Source organism: Pongo pygmaeus, chromosome 20, assembly GCF_028885625.2.
Source record: "Pongo pygmaeus isolate AG05252 chromosome 20, NHGRI_mPonPyg2-v2.0_pri, whole genome shotgun sequence".
Lineage (NCBI taxonomy): Eukaryota > Metazoa > Chordata > Mammalia > Primates > Hominidae > Pongo > Pongo pygmaeus.
The window spans coordinates 62,897,819-62,913,469 of record NC_072393.2 but is presented as its reverse complement, the minus strand read 5'-3'; the positions used below and the strand labels follow the sequence as shown (position 1 = coordinate 62,913,469).

The 15,651-nt window shown below is 41.8% G+C and overlaps 1 protein-coding gene across 2 annotated transcripts; it reads left to right on the top strand.

Annotated features, from left to right (window-relative positions):
- The first annotated feature begins 848 nt into the window (after positions 1-848).
- LOC129019399 (zinc finger protein 582) lies at positions 849-11,998 on the top strand. 2 transcript variants are annotated; one of them, XM_054461855.2, is made up of 5 exons: positions 849-1,441; positions 2,826-2,914; positions 4,246-4,372; positions 4,652-4,747; positions 9,570-11,998. In XM_054461855.2, the coding sequence occupies exons 1-5, from the start codon at positions 1,429-1,431 to the stop codon at positions 10,889-10,891; spliced, it is 1,647 nt and encodes a 548-aa protein (XP_054317830.1). In that variant the 5' UTR covers positions 849-1,428; the 3' UTR covers positions 10,892-11,998. The 2 variants fall into 2 exon arrangements, with proteins under 2 accessions (XP_054317830.1, XP_054317832.1); XM_054461857.2 differs by having other exon boundaries at positions 1,076-1,219.
- The last annotated feature ends 3,653 nt before the right edge of the window (positions 11,999-15,651 follow it).

Genomic DNA, 15,651 nt, shown 5'->3' with positions numbered 1-15,651 from the left:
AAGCATGAGCTTCAGTCATATCAGCATCCTTATCCAGCAGCAGTAGCATTATTTTACATGTATTAGCTCAGTTACTCCTCCCCAACAACTCAATGAATTAGATGCTACAATCATCCTCACTTTCAAATGTGGAGACCGAGGCACATCTCTAAGACTGGAGTTCAGGCATTCTGGCTCCAGTCTTAGAGATGGTTAAGGGTTCACACTCTTAACCACTTATTACACCATAGAGCTCACCAGGTCTGAGGGAAACAGGATCAAATCAAAAGAGTCACTCAGGACTCCCGGCCTGACTCAAGGACAAACTGTTCCACCTCGGACAAGGAGGGTTTCCGCATTCTGAGACCCAGCATAACAGGTCCTGACCAGCATCTGGTACTCAGACTCCCGATCATACTAGATGTGTAAAGTCCAGGGCTTTTCACACTTGATGACACCAAAGCTGCCTAAAAACAAGAGAGAATTAACAACTACCTGTGGCGGTCTGATATTTGGCCAAGAGATGCCGCCCCATAAAACTCCTTTACGTCTTTATAACGTTTTTATTTTGCGTTCTCCTTCATAACCCACATTTAATTCACCATAGATGTAATGTTTAAAATTAGTTACCAGATAAACTCTTACGCTTCCAAACTTTAAAGTTCCTTCGAAACCTTCTGGTAAAACTTTTTCCACGGAAATGGGAACTTAACCGATGAGGGAATCTTCCACAGCCGCACACAGTTGTGTATCCACCGCTAAACGGTCCCAGTCACACATTCAACGACCCACGCGGAGTCAGAAGCGACCACCACACACCGTCACAATCACGCACACACAGTGACAGCCCCTTGCCCACTCGGTAACTCGCCCACAATCTCTCGCTAGAGAATCAGACGCAGATAGCACACCCAGCACCACAGACCCCCAGAAAGCAACCCAGGGACTCGAACACACTCACAACGCCCCTCCGCGCACTGCGCAGGCACGCCTGCGCCGGCTCACCCCGAAACATCGCGAGATCCGGCTTCAAGGCCGGGCTGCTGCCTTTACGCCTAGAGACTATGTTTCCCAGAAGGCACTGCGGCGCCGGCCCTATCATGGCGCAGCATCGCTGTGCTTTGTGCGTCTGCGCCATCTTCCGGCTGCGCACGACGAATCCACCGGTACCGTGGGGGAAGCGCGCCCTGGGCTGCCGGGGGCGCGGCCGCGGTGGCACTTGGACCCGAGGAGGCGACAGGTGAGGGGCTCCGGAGCTTTCCAGCCGCTCTGGGGTCCAGCAGGAGCTGGTGCCGCGGCCGGTTGGGTCTCAGGCCTGAGAAGAACGCAGACGTCTCGCCCCATCGTCGCTCTGTGGCTTTACCGGCGTGAGACTACATTTCCCGCCGGCCCTCGCGACGCGCGCTTGCCGGCGCCCCCTTTCTGCTTCCAGCCTCATAGCCCAGGTGCATGGACCCCTTAGGTGGGTGCGCAGGGGTCTCCGACCCCCAGAAATTGCGGATGTTTTGCATTCACTGTTATGCGTGCTTTTTTTTTTTTTTTTTAATCTGAGAGGAAATCTTGTTTCATGAGGTTCTCAGAGAGTTGCAAGACCCCAGAAGATTTAGAACCGCTAGTTTAGAAAAACTTATACTTGGGAACATTTTATATGTTCAAATTCTGTGTCCAGCAATGGGGAAACACTTGAGTGGATCACAGGCCATCCTTTGTAAATAGGATATCGTGCAGTTAATACAAATAATGCTTATAAAAGTGATCATAATAAGGAAAAGCTGCCTATTACATCATGTTAAGCAACATTCATAATTACTTCACTTACACGTTACTTAGAACCAAATGTTTGTAATGCAGTAGGCACTTTATATACTCCTTTACAAAATATTTCTTAACAGTGAGCTCAAGAACTGGTTAAATGACAACACTGCGAATACTTGGGTGTTTTTTCTTCCAATTTTTTTGTTTTGTTTTGTTTTTAGCCTGTGTGTTAGTGAGTTTGACTTCTTTTTGCTGAATGTTCTCAAAGGATTCAGTAGTTAATATCTTTGCTTGTCAGTTTTTGATAGTCATTTTTGATAGTCACTTGGCATCCCATTATATGGCTGTGCCAAAAATGATTCAACCTCTTGGCTACTTGTGGACTTGCCTACTTATGTACTAATTTTCAGTTCTCTTATTTAGCAAACATTATTGGACATGCAGCTTTGTGCACTGCTGTGTCTCTATGGAAGGACACATTTATGTGCTGATAATGGAGCACTGGGCGTGCTGCTTGTAATTTGTCTCTTACTGTTCCTTCCAACTCTATTCCGTTTGTTGATGCAAGGCGTGCTCCATGAAGTGGCATCCACAAAGCCTCAGTTTGGGCTGTAGAGCTTTTTGTAAATTTGGCGGTTGGGAAAAGAGCCAGGTAGACTTTCAAAGGTTTTATATTTCCTGCAGGAGAGAGTTAAATGGCCTAGTCCTGGAAAGGCTTTATTCTAGGCTGGGGCTATGTAAATTATGCAGGACTTCTATGCTCCCTGGCTTGAGGGAAGCCCTCCTTGTCCTTGAGGTAACATGTGGGTCTCAGTCACTAGAACAGCCCTCAGCATCCCTGTCTCAGACTTGCATCTGCAACAAAACAGAATCACTGGATGTTTAGGGGAAATGGGAGGGAAATGACCACTGGTTCCCCTTCGCCTTGCAGCAGCTAAAGCTGGTTTCCTGGGGTTGGGTGAGGATCCCTTTGCCTCCCCCGCCTCATTTTCTTGGTGGGCAGAGGGCAAGCAGGTGGGGACTTGTAACTTTGGCATTCTAGGAGCTGTGAGGCAAGCCTAGCCTCTCATGTTTGCTCTTTCCTCCCCCAGCTCTACCATCGCAGGACTCTGCCCTTCCCCAAGAGAGGAACCAGGAGGAGGACCTATCAGCCCTTGAAATTCTAAAAGTCATGTCCCTCGTGAGTTTTTAAATCCCATAAATATTTGCTTTCCTTATCTTGAAACTTTCCACCTGGGTTCCATCCAGGAATTTGGTTCTCAGACTTTCCCATTTTAGGGAATAAAAGGACCAGGCAGGAGTCCCCTCTCCCATTGTCCTCTCCTCTCTGACAAATGCCCACAGGTTTATTCTCTATAGCATTCTGCATCTCCTGATGGTTTTCGTCTTCTAGGAGGAGAAACTCATTTCCCTGTATGAAATGAGAGCATCCTTTGTAAGAACTGAAGTTTGAAGAGATGGAGATGAATGCTTAGGAGCAATCACATATAGAAAAAGCAGGGGAGGTGGTGTTGGTTGGTGTCAGTTTCAGTGCGTGGTACAGTGTCCTGCTTTGGGAATGATTAATGATTGGATATGTAATTGAAATTTGGCTGGGAATCCATCAAAAATTTGATGCCAGAATTAAAGTCTAGTTTGACGTTGAACAGAGCATTTGAATCTGGGACATCCTCCATTAGTTTCTTTAGCTTAAGAGGAAGAAAAGTACAGAATTAAAGTCTAGTTTGACGTTGAACAGAGCATTTGAATCTGGGACATCCTCCATTAGTTTCTTTAGCTTAAGAGGAAGAAAAGTACAGAGCTGAGGATGGTGAGTGATGCAGCAAGTGAGATGATCAGCTAGGTGGGTTAGTGGTCAGGGCTTGGAAAAGCCTTAGAGATCTGATCCAATCTCGGGATCCAAAATAAGAGGATGTTTGAGTCATTCGTTTCACTTGATAGAAAATTGTACACTCAATAAAAGTGATCTCCATGGTTTTTCCCATGAAGAAAAATGCTTGTGTTATGTTCCAACATAATGATGAACTTTCATCTCCAAGAAATTCTTGACTTACATGAAAATCCTGTATCTAAGATAGAAAACATGTTTCCATAATTTTAAAAAATAAAATATTTGGGGAAAATCCATCAGAAATATTTTTTGTTGTTATTGTTATTCCAAAAGATAGAAATGATAGGTCTCACCTTGAGAATTTATTGTATGCCAAGTACAGAGTGGGCAGTGTGCTTTATTACACTGTTTCTTACAATAAGGAAAACTCCGTTTAGCTTGATTTTAATTTTCATCCCAAATCTGTACACAGAGCATTGATTTGCAGTTAAAAGGAGTGTTTGAGAACATTTGATCATTCTGTTTTACTCATCCCCATTTGTTCTGTCACCTTTCCCATTCAGTCCCACCCTTCTTGTTCAACAAAACAACCCCCCCTCCCGCGAAGACCTGCCCAACCTCCTTTCATCCCACTGTGAACCATTGAAATACAGATATGTCATACATGCCTGTCATTCCAGGGGTCAGAATTGTTCAGGGATGTGGCCATAGTCTTCTCCCAAGAAGAATGGCAGTGGTTGGCACCTGCTCAGAGGGATTTGTACAGAGACGTGATGTTGGAGACCTACAGCAACCTGGTCTCACTGGGTAAGGTGATCTTGTCTGTTAGTTTGGAGGTTATCCTTGGGCATGTTCCTTCCTGGTCAGTTTTTGGATGCTTTTCAGTCTTATGACTGGTTGGTCATTTTTGAGGGGTTAAAGGGCAGCGCTGTCAGCTGAAGCTGCATCTTCCCTACCCTCAGGCAACTGTCCCATCTTCCTCTGGCACTTCCTGCAACTGCCTCTCCTGCTTGATGACCAGGTCCTGGATCTGAATTCTGGGGCCCCCACACCATAACCAGGTGGCATGTTTCTTCTCATCTCCAGGTCTTGCCGTTTCCAAACCTGATGTGATCTCCTTCCTAGAGCAAGGCAAAGAGCCTTGGATGGTGGAGAGGGTGGTGTCTGGAGGCCTGTGTCCAGGTGAGTGAGGTATCAGTGGGAAGGGAGCAGCCACTGCAGGTATCAGGTCAGCTGGAAGTGGCCCTTTGTCTTAGAAAATCTTCCCTGCAGGTTGCTACATTCAAAGCTTATGTCTTACGTGTTGTTTTCCTCAGCTCATCAGCAGCATTCGACAAAGGTGGCTGCTCCTTCCTCCTGAAACACTTAAAAATTCAACCTGGATTATAGGGCTAGACTGAGTACAAATATGGTGGTTCCTAAGGAAAGTATTTTGTCTTTGGAAAGATGTCTGTATCTTTTGACCATTTTTCTTTTTTTATTTGTTTTAATTTTAATTTTTAAAATTTTTTTTAACTTAAGTTCAGGAGTGCAAGTGCAGGTTTGTTAAATAGGTAAACTTGTGTCATGGGGGTTTGTTGTACAGATTATTTCATCACCCAGGTATTAAGCCTAGTACTCATTAGTTACTGTTCCTGATTCTCTCCCTCCTCCCAACCTCCATGCTCTGAGAGGCCCGTGTGTGTTGTCCCGCTCTGTGTGTCCATGTGTCCTCATCATTTAGCTCCCACTTACAAGTGAGAACATGCCGTATTTGGTTTTCTGTTCCTGTGTTAGTTTGCTTAGGATAATGGCTTCCAGCTCCATCCATGTCCCTCCAAAGGACATGATCTTGTCCTTTGACCATTTTTCTAAAGGAATTTGTATTGGTTTGTTTGAATCTGGAGTCAGTTAACAAGTACTTATTAAGCTTTTATTATGCACCATGGAATATGCCACAGCATACATTGATGAGGCAGGCGGACATTATCCTTGCTTTCATGGAACTTACACTGCAGTGGGAAAATAGACATGAAATCATACACACATGGACATGAGCTAATATGTGAAAGAAAAAGAACAGGTTCAGTCAGGGTGCATGGTAGGGCCAATGGCCTCTTCAAGGATAAGGCATTTCAGCTGAGACATGAAAGGTGTGATGTAGCTGGGGAATACCAGTTGTAGCCAATGAGTGTGAAGGACCTGAGCAGGGAGCCCTTGGTACCTCTGAGATAATGGATGGCCCTTGTGGCTGAGGTCAGTGAGCAAAGGGAGGAACACAAAGAGATACACTAGGGGCCGGGCATGGTGGCTCATGCTTATAATCCCAGCACTTTGGAAGCCTGAGGCAGCCAAATCACTTGACCAGCCTGACCAACGTGGTGAAACCTCGTCCCTACTAAAATCACAAAAATTAGCCGGGTGTGGTGGCACATTCCTATAATCCCAGCTACTTGGGAGGCTGAAGCAGGAGAATCGCTTGAACACGGAGGGTGGAGATTGCAGTGAGCCAAGATCGAACCACTGCACTCCAGCTGGGGCAACAGAGAAAGACTGTGTCTCAAAAAGAAAAAAGATACACTAGGAAAGGCAACCACGTTAAGAAGTTTGGGTTCTGCACTGTGGGCAGAAGGAAAGCAGTGTAGAAATAGAGCCAAGCCATGATTTTATGGTCCACCTGGAGAGGATATAAATATTGTGCTTCTCACAAATTATTCACCTGCTAGTTTCAGAAGTCATTGATAGTTTTCTCTTGGATCAGATATGATTAATAGTTACAAAATAGTGATTTTTAAAAAAACTTTATTCTTCTTTATTTATCAGATCACATACTCCTGTAAAGAAGAGCTTTCTCCCTTTCACCATTTGTTTCTTCATTTATATCATATGGATTAATCATAGATGGCATTTTTTTTCTCATTTCCAGGTCAGAATAAAATAAATCTTATTTTATCCTGTAACAGATTATTACCTATTATCATTATTTATCACAACATTCATATTTTTCCAAACTTGCCCAGTGACACCCTTTCAAACTGGCTCCTGGGTTCTTTGGACATAATCCCCCCCTCTTTTTTTATAAGCACGTTTTTAACTTTTTTAGTTTCAACAATTCAGTAAAAACTAGTTAACATAAATACAGAACATGTCCACACAATTGACATCCATGTACATAAATGCAAGAATACCAAACCTCACATGAACCAAAAAGCATCAACTCTTACAATGTTGACTATTTAGCTATGACTAGTAGGTCATAAATCTTCGCATAAGCAAGGGTATACATTCAAATGTTTTTTGAAACTAAGAATAAAACAATTTTATGTTTCTAAAAGGAGAAGCATAAAAGTCAATCTGTCGAAGAACATAAGGATGTGATAGAAAAGAGATTTGAGTGGGCACAAAGTTAATACATTGTGTTAATACTTTTACATATTAAAATCCCTCTGCAGCCAGGCGCAGTAACTCATGCCTGTAGTCCCAGCTACTCAGAAGGCTGATAGAGGAGAATCACCTGAGCCTAGGAGTTTGAGGTTGTAGTATAATATGATTGTGCCTCTGCACTCCAGCGTGGGCAACAGAATGAGACCCCATCTCCCAAAAAAAAAAAAAAAAAAGAAAGAAAAATACTTTAGAGGCAAACTTTATATAGAACGTTTGTGTAGTTTTTTTTTTAGTCATCAGTGTCATACTTAAACTAAAATGCAGATTGTGTTTTTGTGTCCAAACTGATTGTAATACTTTTGAGTCCAGTCAAAACACCTCAGAAACATCCAGTTACTGTTGATTACAATAAATGTGACATGCTGACAGAATTTAAGAAGGTACAATTTTTCACTGGTGAGAGCAGAAAAAGCTTGGTAATTTTCAATAATGTTGGGATCACTACAGTGAATAGATCTGCAAAACAGCATATCTAAAACCCAGACAAATGTTAGGAATACTGGTTCTGTTTAATAAATGACCAATGTTTTTATAAAAATACTTAACATAGAATTCCCTCCTGCTCTTTCACCCTGAATAAATGCTATAAAGTGCATTCACAAAGAGCCATATTAAGATAAAGATACTGCACAAAATATACCACTCATATATACTGAAATGAGTAGTATCACACTGGAGTTTAATTGTGCACATTTTATATACCAGTATAGCAACATCCTTAGCCAGAAGTCTCAACAGAATTATCATGAATATGTTTAAAGGTTATATACATATATCAATTTAAAGTATGAAAAGGTGCATTTGAATTTAATGGCAACATTTAAAAATGATATCCTTGTTAGCACATCAGCTTGAATCTTTCTATGATGTACGATTCAGCAAATTAGGAGAGAATCAAATTCTCAGCAAAAAGTACTTTGAGGCTGGTCATGGTGGCTCACGTCTGTAATCCCAGCACTTTGGGAGGCCAAGGCAGGCGGATTGCTTGAGCCCAGGAGTTTGAGACCAGCCTGGGCAATACGGCGAAACCCCATCTTTACAAAAAAACACAAAAATTAGCTGAGCATGGTGGTGCCCACCTGTAGTCAAGCTATATCTGAGTCTCTTTAAGTCAACTGGGGTTGGTTGCTATAAGTACAGTAAAACCTGCCACTGTAGCTGAAATCATGTACCAGGTAGAATCACAGTCCATTATACCATTCAACTTTTTCATGCAGTTTGAATAATCAGCAAAGTATGTTGCTCTAGAAGGACCCACCCTCAATCAACTGGCCTAATCCTCTAAACAAGGAGAAAAGCCCTTCTTTTTCCAAGGTCACCTTTAAGAAATGAAAAGGTTCAGGTAAATGAATGACATTTAAGAAATTTAAGAAATGTCACTCAGTTGATAATGGGCTTCAGCCATGGTGTTCAACTAAACTTCAGATATAAAAAACACCATGGTGTTCAGCTAAACTTCAGATATAAAAAGCTTCACAGAGGAAGACAGTAGCCATGTCATTCTAACTTCTAGCAGACACATGAGAATAGCTGCCACTGTACCAGCATATTCCTCTGGCTCATTCTCCTGCATGTCCTCCAGGCACTGGGGCAGGTTGCAGACCCAACCACACACTTCCTCCATCACTTTTATTTTTAGTTTTTAAAACTGCGGTAAAATACAAGATTTACCATGCTAACCATTTTCAAGCGTACAGTTCAGTAGTATTAAGTACATTCACACTGTTGTGCAAACATCATCACCGTCCATCTCCAGAACTCTTTTCATCTTGAAATCCCCATCATCTTTTTAAAATTCACTCTTTTGGGGACATAATTTATGGTCAATAAAATGCATTTTTAAAATGTAGTATTAATGAGTGTTGACAAATTTATACACCCACATAACCATCACCTCAATCAAGATAGCGAACATTTCCATCAACCCAAAAAGTTCCCTTGTGCTCCTTCCTGCACAGTCCGTCAAACCAATGATTTGCTTTGGTTTCTGTCACTCTATATTTGTCTTTTCTAGAGTCTCACAGAAACATTTACTGTCTTAAAAAATATAGTTCAATAGTGATTCTGACCCACACCAACTCTTTTTTATTTTTTTAAAAAGTCTCCCTCTGTCACCCGGGTTGGAGTGCATTCGCATGATCATAGCTCACTACAGCCTCTAACTCCTGGGCTTAAGCAGTCTTCTTTTCTCAGCTGGGACTACAGGCATGTGCCACTGCAGCTGGCTAATTTTTAAAAATTATTTTGTAGACATGGGGTCTTGCTATGTTGCCCAAGCTGGTCTCAAACTCCTGGCCTCAAGTGATTCTCCCTTCTTGGCTTCCCAAAGCACTGGGATTACAGGCATGAACCACCATGCCCAGCACCACACTAACATTTTAGAATCACTTTTATAACCTCTATTCCCTCATCTCATTTATGTTAGTTTCCTTTCACTGTTCTACTTGTCCATTTTCTAATTGCTTAGCTACATTCAAGAGTTAATAGGCATTGAGTCTAAACCCTCCAGTTCTTATTTTAGTTCCTTTATCTGGAAAAAAAAAAGAAACCAGACATATTCGCTTTTTTCATTCTTCCTCAGTATTGGAGTCCAGATATGATACCAAGGAATTATCTCCAAAGCAGCATGTTCATGAAGTCGAATCACCCCAATGGGAGATAATGGAAAGCCTTACAAGTTATGGTCTTGAGTGTTCAAGTTTCCAAGATGATTGGGAATGCAGAAACCAGTTTGACAGACAACAGGGAAATCCAGACAGACATTTTCATCAAATGATCATCAGACATGAAGAAATGCCCACTTTTGACCAGCATGCATCCCTTACTTTTTATCAGAAAATTCATACTAGAGAAAAACCTTTTGGGTATAATAAATGTAGAAAAGACTTGTGGCAAAAGGAACTCCTTATTAATCATCAAGGAATTCATACTAATGAGAAACCCTATAAATGTAAGGAATGTGGGAAGGCCTTTAAATATGGCTCACGACTAATTCAACATGAGAATATTCATTCTGGTAATAAACCCTATGAATGTAAGGAGTGTGGAAAGGCCTTCAATTCTGGTTCAAATTTTATACAACATCAGAGAGTTCATACTGGTGAGAAACCATATGAATGTAAAGACTGTGAGAAGGCCTTTAGTCGAAGCTCACAGTTGATTGAACATCAGCGAACTCACACAGGTGAGAAACCCTATCAGTGTAAGGAATGTGGCAAGGCCTTCAATCGGATCTCACATCTTAAAGTACATTATAGAATTCATACTGGTGAAAAACCCTATGCATGCAAGGAATGTGGGAAAACCTTTAGTCATCGTTCTCAGTTGATTCAACATCAGACTATTCATACTGGCAAGAAACTCTATGAATGTAAGGAATGCGGGAAGGCTTTTAATCAAGGCTCAACACTTATACGACATCAGAGAATTCATACCGGTGAGAAACCCTATGAGTGTAAAGTATGTGGAAAGGCCTTTAGAGTGAGCTCACAACTCAAGCAACATCAGAGAATTCACACTGGAGAGAAACCCTACCAATGTAAGGTATGTGGTAGGGCCTTCAAACGGGTCTCACATCTTACTGTACATTACAGAATTCATACAGGTGAAAAGCCATATGAATGTAAGGAATGTGGGAAGGCTTTTAGTCATTGCTCACAATTGATTCATCATCAGGTTATTCACACTGAGAAAAAGCCCTATGAATATAAGGAATGTGACAGGACCTTGAGTCATGATTCACCTACCGTTCAACCTCAAAGAATGCGTAATAGAGAAACACATGTGAATATAATAAAAGTAGAAAAGCCTTCCATCAGCAGTTACCCCTTACTAATCATCAGAGAATTTATGTTGGCAAGCAACCATATGAATGGAAGTAATGGGGAAAGTCCATTAGCCTAGGCTAATCACGACTTACTTCTCCCTCCTGGAGAAAGACTTGAAGAATGTAATGCCAGCGACAATGCCATCATTCAGAGGTCATCCTTTATCCTAAGTCTGAAAATTCATATCAAAGAAAATTTTATGGATGTAAATTGTTCAGATCATAATTGTCAAAGAAGCAGGGAAAGCTTGGAAGAAATTTTATTTCTAACACATTCCAGAATCACATTTTCTAACCACAGTGTAGTAATTTTATCAAGAGCAAAAAGTTTTAGTTTTCTTACAAGTTAAAAAAACAGCCAAATTATCATTTGCTTAACAAAGAAATCATGCAATTACTATAAATGGTAATGAAAAGAATGAATTGAGAGTTTAACATGCCAAGAGATGTGAAATGTGGCCAAAGAGATGTGAGGGTAAGGGGAAAGCCAAAGCTACACTGGAGGAATTTTTATAGCCTTTGAATGCATGCATATACATGAAATTCTGAAAGATAAACTCATATGCACTAAACATGCTGTTCAAGACTACCAAACATCCAGGCAGCGAAAGAAGAAAGTAACAGAAAATGATGAAATAAAGAGACCATCTTACACTAATCTCGGTTTTTGTTTCTTTCTGATCCAGAAGTAATCTAAATTTAGGAGAATATTTCTTAATTTCCACATTGTTACATTGTTTTATGTGACTGGCACAGACAATCATTGGTTGCCAACCCAGCAGCCATACCCAATTCCCCTTGTTATTGGCAGCATCTGTGTCTTGCCTTAGACTCTGAGGATATCAGATGCTAATTTTCCAGTCTCCTGTGCAGCACAGCATGGCCAGTATCTCCCAGTGTTGCTCAGTGGAATCTGTCGGGGCTTCTGGGAAAGATTTTCCTCATTCAGAAGAGACAGGTTTATCATGAAGATTTCCTCCTCTCTCACTTCCTGCTTTTAAACATTCTTATATGAGAACATGATGCCTAAAGCTGCTGCAGCTATCTTGGAACCAAGAAGAGAAAAAAGTGGACCTCAGAGAAGCTGACCCAGAGCCTGAGAAGACTCAGCTACTAGGCCAATTCTGTAACTGCCTTTTTGATGCCTTGTTATGTAAGAAAAATAAACCTTGATTGCTCAGTTACTTTTACTTGGATATTTTGTAAATTCACAGCCAAAAGCATCCTAAATGATATAATATCTAATTTAATTTTACTATGGTTGGTAAATGTGGCCTGAAGTTATCTACTTTTTTGAATTTTACTTTTTTTTTTGGAGATGGAGTCTCGCTCTATCACCAGGCTGCAGTGCAGTGGCACAACCTCTGCCTCCCGGGTTCAAGCAATTCTCCTGCCCCAGTCTCCCCAGTAGCTGGGACTACAGGTGCGTGCTACCATGCCCAGCTAATTTTTGTATTTTTAGTAGAGATGAGGTTTCACCATGTTGGCCAGGATGGTCTGGATTTCCTGACCTTGTGATCCACCTGCCTCGGCCTCCCAGCACTTCCTGTAAGTGCTGGGATTACAGGCATGAGCCACTGTGCCGCCCAATTTGACTTATTTTTGTCTGTGTGTGGTTAAATACAAGATTGATTTCTGTATACCATGAACATTGAAAAAATAGGTATTCTGCATTTTTGGATACAAGTTTCTAAATAAATCCATTAAGCCACTAGACTGCAATGGTAAAAATCTCCATGTTTTTATATAATTTGGTATGCTGGATCAGAATTTCCTAAAAAAATTTTGCCAACACCTTGAGTTTCCAGACATTTGTGCTTTTTAATTTATATTGTTCGACTTACAGGGACATACTACTAACCTTCTATTTATGAATTATACCTTTATCTTTACATAATATCCCATTTTGCCTAGTGCAGGGTATAAAAGCCAAATCCAGCCTGCTGCCTGCTTTATAAAGTCTGAGTGACACATTGCATTTATGGTCTACAACTGCTTTGGCTTCACGACAGCAGAGCTGAGTCGTTGCCACAGAGACTATATGGCCACAACACCTATATTTACTGTCTGGTTTTTTTGTTTTGTTTTTTGAGATGGCATCTCAAACTGGAGTGCAGTGGCACAGCCATGGCTCACTGAAGCCTCAACCTCCCATTCAAGCAGTCCTCCTACCGCAGCTTCCTGAACAGCTGGGACCACAGGCATGTGCCACCACGCTAGGCTAATTTTTAAAAAATTATTTTGTAGATACAGGGTTTTCTTATGTTGCCCAGGATGGTCTCAAACTCCTGGGCTCAAGCGATTCTCCCACTTTGGCCTCACAAAGTCTTGGGATTACAGGTGTGAGCCAATGCACCTTGCCTTCTCTGGTGTTTTAGTTAAGTTTGGGCCAGGCACTATGACTCCTGCCTGTAATTCCAACACTCAGAGGCTGAGGCAGGAGGATCACTTGATACCATGAATTCTAGACCAGCCTGGGCAACAAAGGGAGACCCTATCTCTACAAAGAAACAGAAAAGTTAGCCAGGTGTGATGGCATGTGCCTGTAGTCCCAACTACTTGGGAGGCTGAGGTGAGAGGATTATTTGAGCCCAGGAGTTCAAGTTGCAGTTGAGCTGTGATCATGCCATGTACTCCAGCCTGGGCAACAGAGCAACACCTTGTCTCAGTAAGTTTACTCTTACTGGAAGCAGATGACTTGCCATTGGCAAACTCATGTGCTATGACCCAGAACCATAGATTTCTGAAGATCAGTCTCCCCAGATTCTATTCTAAGCCTTCTACCCATATGGTAATTATGGCCCTCCTTGCTTTTGATGCTAAGAGCTATCACCTGGCTGCCATTATTCTGAGATTCTGTCATTCCCATTGCAACTAGAGCCCAGTTCCTTAACAGCACCTCTTGCAGCCAGCTCTTGCCTAGGGGACAGCCACTGTCGGCCATTTCCATGACTCTTGTTCTCCCTTCTTGTATATCCACTTCTTTTGATCCCGTCCTCATTTGTCATGGCAGTTCTGCTATCTTCATTTTATTTAATGAGAACCAATGCTTTTTCCAAGCTTCAAAAACTGTCCCAGCATCCATTAGAAGCATCTTTTTCCCTTGCCAGTGTTAATCCTGTCATACAGTGACCCCATAGCAAAAAACTCTCCCCTATTCAACTTTGTATTTTACCCAATAGTGCAGCAGTCTCAGGATCTCCTCCCAGGTATACTCTTCTGGTTCTTGCTTGTACATGTTAGCCAGGTTCTACAGCTCCTTTGGTGTCTGAATCCATTTCTTACCACAGCAGTCCCAGAACTTCCCCAGTTTGGGACTACTGAAATTTGACCCCTTATTGATTTGGGGGAAAGATACTGTCGAAAGAAAGCATTGTTTTAAAGGGAGCATAGCGGGTATAGGGAAACCTGGGGATTTGAGCAATGTGTGCAAATGCATGTGCTAAGAAGTCTACATCCTGACTCAGAGTTGCCACTTCCTCCCCAGTAAGTCTTTCCTCCTAAGGTTGAAAGCAAAACAAGGGTGCCTACATTTATCACTTTCATTCAACACTGTCCTGGCAGTCACACAGCAATTGCAATAAGATGAGAAAAAAAAGAACAGCATAAAGACCAGAAATGAATAAACTGTCTATTAGCAGGTGACATGATTGCTTATGAAAAACATCTTAAGGCCAGGCGCAGTGGCTCATGCCTGTAATCCCAGTACTTCGGGAGTCCGAGGTGGGTAGATCACGAGGTCAGGAGATAGAGACCATCCTGGCTAACACGGTGAAACCCCATCTCTACTAAAAATACAAAAAATTACCTGGGCATGGTGGCAGGCACCTGTAGTCCCAGCTACTCAGGAGGCTGAGGCAGGAGAATGGTGTGAACCCAGGAGGCGGAGCTTGCAGTGAGCCGAGATGGCGCCACTGCACTCCATCCTGGGTGACAGAGCAAGACTCCATCTCAAAAAAAAAATCTTAAGAAATCTGTATGACAACTCCAAGAATAAGTGAAATGTTCAAGACGCAAGATAAATGTACAAAATGCTATTTTCATGTACAAGTAGCAAACAACTGGAAAAGTAAAAGACAAACCAATTTACATATTGTGAAAATGTCTATGAATAAACTTAAGAAAATACATTCAAGATCTCTATACGGAAAACTACAGGGTATTTCTGATAAAAATTAAAGGAGACAAATAGAAGTTATGCTAAGGTTACAGACTGGAGGTCACTGCTGTTAAGTGTCAATTCTCTTCAAATTTGTCTACAGAGTTGATGCAATCTCAATTATAATACTGACAGGCTTTTTGGTAGGAACTGACAAGGTGACTCTGAACATTTATTAGAAAATGTAAATAAGCTAGAATAGTGAGGCCAATTTTTATTTTATTTTTTAATCCAGAAAAGCATCACCAAGATTTTTTTTTTTTTTTTTAAATAGACAGGGTCTCATTCTGTCAACGTGGCTGGACTGCAATGGTGTGATCACAACTCACTGCAGCCTTGAACTCCTGGGCTCAAGCGATCCTCCCACCTCAGCCTCCTGAGTAGTTAGGACTACAGATGGGTGCCACCATGCCCAGCTAATTTCTAAAGTTTTTTGTAGAGATAAGTTCTTGCTATATTTCCCAGGCTGGTCTTGATCTTCTGGGCTTAAGTGATCCTCCTGCCTGGGGCTCCTAAAGTGCTGGGATTATAGGCATGAGCCACCATGCCCAGCCAAGAGGAATTTGTTAAAATAACAACAAAACTGGAAGACTTACTACCAAATTTCAAGACTTCCCCTAAAGCTATAATTAAGACAATGTAGAACTACTAAGACAGACAGACTGATGAAACTGATTA